This window comes from Salvelinus alpinus, chromosome 6 (genome assembly GCF_045679555.1).
Source record: "Salvelinus alpinus chromosome 6, SLU_Salpinus.1, whole genome shotgun sequence".
Classification (NCBI taxonomy): domain Eukaryota; kingdom Metazoa; phylum Chordata; class Actinopteri; order Salmoniformes; family Salmonidae; genus Salvelinus; species Salvelinus alpinus.
Window position 1 is genome coordinate 91257567 of NC_092091.1, and position 7500 is coordinate 91265066.

Genomic DNA, 7500 nt, shown 5'->3' on the forward strand with positions numbered 1-7500 from the left:
AGTACAAAAGGGAAAATAAATAAACATAAATATGGGTTGTATTTACAATGGTGTTTGTTCTTCACTGATTGCCCTTTTCTTGTGGCAACAGGTCACAAATCTTGCTGCTGTGATGTCACACTGTGGTATTTCACCCAATAGATATGGGAGTTGATCAAAATTGGGTTTGTTTTCGAATTCTTTGTGTATCTGTGTAATCTGAGGGAAATATGTGTCTCTAATATGGTCATACATTGGGTCAGGAGGTTAGGAAGTGCAGCTCAGTTTCCACCTCATTTTGTGGGCAGTGAGCACATAGCCTGTCTTCTCTTGAGAGCCATGTCTGCCTACGGCGGCCTTTCTCAATAGCAAGGCTATGCTCACTGAGTCTGTACATAGTCAAAGCTTTCCTTAAGTTTGGGTCAGTCACAGTGGTCAGGTATTCTGCCACTGTGTACTCTCTGTTTAGGGCCAAATAACATTCTAGTTTGCTCTGTTTTTTTCAAGTAAATATATTTTTGTTTTCTCATGATTTGGTTGGGTCTAATTGTGTTGCTGTCCTGGGGCTCTGTGGGGTCTGTTTGTATTTGTGAACAGAGCCCCAGGACCAGCTTGCTTAGGGGACTCTTCTCCAGGTTCATCTCTCTGTGGGTGATGGCTTTGTTATGGAAGGTTTGGGAATCGCTTCCTTTTAGGTGGTTGTAGGATTTAACAGCTTTTTTGTGAGGTCTGAGCGAACCCCAGACCTCACAACCATAAAGGGCAATGGGCTCTATGACTGATTCAAGTATTTTTTGCCAGATCCTAATTGGTATGTTCAATTGTATGTTTCTTTTGATGGCATAGAAGGCCCTTCTTGCCTTGTCTCTCAGATTGTTCACAGCTTTGTGGAAGTTACCTGTGGCGCTGATGTTTAGGCCGAGGTATGTATAGTTTTTTTTGTGTGCTCTAGTGCAGGGGTGTCGAGATGGAATTTATATTTGTGGTCCAGGCAACTGGACCTTTTTTGGAACACCATTATTTTTGTCTAACTGAGATCTTTCTCTCCCCCTCCCTCCCTCCCTCCCTCCCTCCCTCCCTCCCTCCCTCCCTCCCTCCCTCCCTCTCTCTCTCTCTCTCTCTCTCTCTCTCTCCCTCCCTCCCTCAGGGATCAACTCATTCCAGGTGTATATGTCCTATAAGGATTCGTTTCAGATGACTGACTCTCAGGTTGGTTGTATATCATATTGACATGTGTAATGTAATGATATGCTACACAATGGTAAATTAAAATATTTCTACTCCATCTGCAGTTACAATAATTATCTCTCTCTACCTTTGTGTCTTCTGCTTTCTTCTCTCTCTCCCGCTCACAACTCACTCTTGCCCCCCTCCCCCGCCTCTCTCTCTCTCTCTCTCTCTCTCTCCCCTTCTCCCCCCTCTCTCTCCCCGCTCGCTCTCTTTCCTCTCCTCTCCCCTCCCTCTCTCCCCTCTCCCCTCTCTCCATTATTTCTCTCTCGCCATCTCCCTTCCCTCTCTCCCTCTCCCCTCCTTCTCTCCCTCTCCCCTCCCTCTCTCTCTCCGTCTCTCTCTCTCTATCTGTCTCTCTTAGTTGTATGAGGTGTTCTCTTTCCTGAAAGAGTTGGGGGCTGTGGTGATGCTGCATGCTGAGAACGGAGACCTCATTGCTCAGGTACCCAGTCTTACAGTCATAACCCCATTATAACATAGTCATGACCCCATTATAACCCAGTCCTACAGTCATAACCCTATTATAACCCAGTCTTACAGTCATAACCCCATTATAACATAGTCATGACCCCATTATAACCCAGTCCTACAGTCATAACCCCATTATAACCCAGTCCTACAGTCATAACCCCATTATAACCCAGTCCTACAGTCATAACCCCATTATAACCCAGTCCTACAGTCATAACCCCATTATAACCCAGCCCTACAGTCATAACCCCATTATAACCCAGTCCTACAGTCATAACCCCATTATAACACAGTCCTACAGTCATGACCTCATTATAACCCAGTCCTACAGTCATAACCCCATTATAACCCAGTCCTACAGTCATAACCCCATTATAACCCAGTCCTACAGTCATGACCCCATTATAACCCAGTCCTACAGTCATAACCCCATTATAACCCAGTCCTACAGTCATAACCCCATTATAACCCAGTCCTGCAGTCATAACCCCATTATAACCCAGTCCTACAGTTATAACCCCATTATAACCCAGTCCTACAGTCATAACCGCATTATAACCCGGTCCTACAGTCATAACCCCATTATAACCCAGTCCTACAGTCATAACCCCATTATAACCCAGTCCTACAGTCATAACCCCATTATAACCCAGTCCTACAGTCATAACCCCATTATAACCCAGTCCTACTGTCATGACCCCATTAGAACCCAGTCCTACAGTCATAACCCCATTATAACACAGTCCTACAGTCATAACCCCATTAAAACCAAGTCCTGCAGTCATGACCCCATTATAACCCAGTCCTACAGTCATGACCCCATTATAACCCAGTCCTACAGTCATGACCCCATTATAACCCAGTCCTACTGTCATGACCCCATTATAACTCAGTCCTACAGTCATTACCACATTATAACCCAGTCCTACTGTCATAACCTCATTATAACCCAGTCCTACAGTCATAAGCCCATTATAACCCAGTCCTACAGTCATTACCACATTATAACCCAGTCCTACAGTCATGACCCCATTATAACCCAGTCCTACAGTCATGACCCCATTATAACCCAGTCCTACAGTCATGACCCCATTATAACACAGTCCGACAGTCATAACCCCATTATAACCCAGTCCTACAGTCACAACCTCATTATAACCCAGTCCTACAGTTATAACCCCATTATAACCCAGTCCTACAGTCATGACCCCATTATAACCCAGTCCTACAGTCATAACCCCATTATAACCCAGTCCTACAGTCATAACCCCATTATAACCCAGTCCTACAGTCATAACCCCATTATAACCCAGCCCTACAGTCATAACCCCATTATAACCCAGTCCTACAGTCATAACCCCATTATAACACAGTCCTACAGTCATGACCTCATTATAACCCAGTCCTACAGTCATAACCCCATTATAACCCAGTCCTACAGTCATAACCCCATTATAACCCAGTCCTACAGTCATGACCCCATTATAACCCAGTCCTACAGTCATAACCCCATTATAACCCAGTCCTACAGTCATAACCCCATTATAACCCAGTCCTGCAGTCATAACCCCATTATAACCCAGTCCTACAGTTATAACCCCATTATAACCCAGTCCTACAGTCATAACCGCATTATAACCCGGTCCTACAGTCATAACCCCATTATAACCCAGTCCTACAGTCATAACCCCATTATAACCCAGTCCTACAGTCATAACCCCATTATAACCCAGTCCTACAGTCATAACCCCATTATAACCCAGTCCTACTGTCATGACCCCATTAGAACCCAGTCCTACAGTCATAACCCCATTATAACACAGTCCTACAGTCATAACCCCATTAAAACCAAGTCCTGCAGTCATGACCCCATTATAACCCAGTCCTACAGTCATGACCCCATTATAACCCAGTCCTACAGTCATGACCCCATTATAACCCAGTCCTACTGTCATGACCCCATTATAACCCAGTCCTACAGTCATTACCACATTATAACCCAGTCCTACTGTCATAACCTCATTATAACCCAGTCCTACAGTCATAACCCCATTATAACCCAGTCCTACAGTCATTACCACATTATAACCCAGTCCTACAGTCATGACCCCATTATAACCCAGTCCTACAGTCATGACCCCATTATAACCCAGTCCTACAGTCATGACCCCATTATAACACAGTCCTACAGTCATAACCCCATTATAACCCAGTCCTACAGTCACAACCTCATTATAACCCAGTCCTACAGTTATAACCCCATTATAACCCAGTCCTACAGTCATGACCCCATTATAACCCAGTCCTACAGTCATAAGCTCATTATAACCCAGTCCTACAGTTATAACCCCATTATAACCCAGTCCTGCAGTCATAACCACATTATAACCCAGTCCTACAGTTATAACCCCATTATAACCCAGTCCTACAGTCATAACCCCATTATAACCCAGTCCTACAGTCATAACCCCATTATAACCCAGTCCTACTGTCATAACCCCATTATAACCCAGTCCTACAGTCATGACCCCATTATAACCCAGTCCTACAGTCATGACCCCATTATAACACAGTCCTACAGTCATGACCCCATTATAACCCAGTCCTACAGTCATAACCTCATTATAACCCAGTCCTACAGTTATAACCCCATTATAACCCAGTCCTACAGTCATGACCCCATTATAACCCAGTCCTACAGTCATGACCCCATTATAACACAGTCCTACAGTCATAACCCCATTATAACCCAGTCCTACAGTCACAACCTCATTATAACCCAGTCCTACAGTTATAACCCCATTATAACCCAGTCCTACAGTCATGACCCCATTATAACCCAGTCCTACAGTCATAACCCCATTATAACCCAGTCCTACAGTCATAACCCCATTATAACCCAGTCCTACAGTCATAACCCCATTATAACCCAGCCCTACAGTCATAACCCCATTATAACCCAGTCCTACAGTCATAACCCCATTATAACACAGTCCTACAGTCATGACCTCATTATAACCCAGTCCTACAGTCATAACCCCATTATAACCCAGTCCTACAGTCATAACCCCATTATAACCCAGTCCTACAGTCATGACCCCATTATAACCCAGTCCTACAGTCATAACCCCATTATAACCCAGTCCTACAGTCATAACCCCATTATAACCCAGTCCTGCAGTCATAACCCCATTATAACCCAGTCCTACAGTTATAACCCCATTATAACCCAGTCCTACAGTCATAACCGCATTATAACCCGGTCCTACAGTCATAACCCCATTATAACCCAGTCCTACAGTCATAACCCCATTATAACCCAGTCCTACAGTCATAACCCCATTATAACCCAGTCCTACAGTCATAACCCCATTATAACCCAGTCCTACTGTCATGACCCCATTAGAACCCAGTCCTACAGTCATAACCCCATTATAACACAGTCCTACAGTCATAACCCCATTAAAACCAAGTCCTGCAGTCATGACCCCATTATAACCCAGTCCTACAGTCATGACCCCATTATAACCCAGTCCTACAGTCATGACCCCATTATAACCCAGTCCTACTGTCATGACCCCATTATAACCCAGTCCTACAGTCATTACCACATTATAACCCAGTCCTACTGTCATAACCTCATTATAACCCAGTCCTACAGTCATAACCCCATTATAACCCAGTCCTACAGTCATTACCACATTATAACCCAGTCCTACAGTCATGACCCCATTATAACCCAGTCCTACAGTCATGACCCCATTATAACCCAGTCCTACAGTCATGACCCCATTATAACACAGTCCTACAGTCATAACCCCATTATAACCCAGTCCTACAGTCACAACCTCATTATAACCCAGTCCTACAGTTATAACCCCATTATAACCCAGTCCTACAGTCATGACCCCATTATAACCCAGTCCTACAGTCATAAGCTCATTATAACCCAGTCCTACAGTTATAACCCCATTATAACCCAGTCCTGCAGTCATAACCACATTATAACCCAGTCCTACAGTCATAACCCCATTATAACCCAGTCCTACAGTCATAACCCCATTATAACCCAGTCCTACAGTCATAACCCCATTATAACCCAGTCCTACTGTCATAACCCCATTATAACCCAGTCCTACAGTCATGACCCCATTATAACCCAGTCCTACAGTCATGACCCCATTATAACACAGTCCTACAGTCATGACCCCATTATAACCCAGTCCTACAGTCATAACCTCATTATAACCCAGTCCTACAGTTATAACCCCATTATAACCCAGTCCTACAGTCATGACCCCATTATAACCCAGTCCTACAGTCATGACCCCATTATAACCCAGTAAATATTACAATTATGATAAATATGATAAATATGATCATTTTCATAAATATGATGTTGATAATGATAATAAGTATGATAATTATGATAAATATAATGATAATAATAATAATAATAATGATAATAATGATAATAATAAAAATAATGTTAATACTAATGATAAATATGATGATAATGATAATAATTATGATAATTATGATGATAATAATTATGATCATTATAATGATGATGATGGTGTTTATTGTGGTCCAGGAACAGAGTAATACATATGATGATAATAATAATAATCATAATTATGATGATAATAATAATAATGATAAATATAATGATGATGATGGTGTTTATTCTGGTCCAGGAACAGATTAAGGTCCTCAGCATGGGAATCACTGGACCAGAGGGACACTCCCTGAGCCACCCTGAAGAGGTGAGTTGACTGTGTGTGTTCTTATGTGTGTGTGTGTCTGTGTGTGTGTGTGTGTGTGTGTGTGTGTGTGTGTGTGTGTGTGTGTGTGTGTGTGTGTGTGTGTGTGTGTGTGTGTGTGTGTGTGTGTGTGTGTGTGTGTGTGTGTGTGTGTGTGTGTGTGTGTGTGTGTGTGTGTGTGTGTGCGTGCTTGTGTGTTGTGTGTGTGTGTGTCCATCTCTTAAAACTTCTTAGGGCTGCAATCCCGTTAACGGGATCGATATGACAACAGCCAGTGAAAGTGCAGGGCGCCAAATTCAAACAGAAATCTCATAATTAAAATTCCTCAGACATTCATGTGTCTTATATCATTTTAAATGTAATCTTGTTGTTAATCCCACCACAGTGTCCGATTTCATTTAGGCTTTTCAGCGAAAGCACCACAAACGATTATGTTAGGTCACCACAAAATCACAGAAAAACACAGCCATTTTTCCAGCCAAAGAGAGGAGTAACAAAAAGCAGAAATAGAGATAAAATTAATCACTAACCTTTGATGATCTTCATCAGATGACAGGACTTCATGTTTGTTTTGTTCGGTAAAGTTCATATTTATATAAAAAAATCTCAGTATACATTGGCACGTTATTTTCAGTAGTTCCAAAATCATCCGGTGATTTTGCAGAGAGCCACATCAATTTACAGAAATACTCATAATAAACGTTGATCAAAGATACAAGTGTTATACTTGGAATTTTAGATCCACTTCTCCTTAATGCAACCGCTGTGTCAGATTTCAAAAATGCTTTACGGAAAAAGAAAACAATAACAATTTGCAATAATCTGAGGTCGGCGCCCAGAGCCCAATCAAGACAAAAATATATCCGCCATATTGTACAGTCAACAGAAGTCAGAAATAACATTATAAATATTCACTTACCTTTGATGATCTTCATCAGAATGCACTCCCAGGAATCCCAGTTCCACAATAAATGTTTGTTTTGTTCGATAATGTCCATCATTTATGTCCAAATAGCTACTTTTGTTAGCGTGTTTGGTAAACAAATCCAACGTCAGG

General features: G+C 42.3%; 1 protein-coding gene across 2 annotated transcripts in view; it reads left to right on the forward strand.

The window, feature by feature from the left end:
- The window catches only part of crmp1 (collapsin response mediator protein 1), a 23282-nt gene that overhangs the window by 5421 nt on the left and 10361 nt on the right, over nt 1-7500 (forward strand). For both annotated transcript variants that reach the window (XM_071408332.1, XM_071408333.1), the window contains exons 5-7: nt 1127-1188; nt 1571-1651; nt 6378-6446. In XM_071408332.1, the coding sequence (XP_071264433.1) occupies nt 1127-1188; nt 1571-1651; nt 6378-6446 (212 nt within the window). The remainder of the gene's footprint in view (nt 1-1126; nt 1189-1570; nt 1652-6377; nt 6447-7500) is intronic.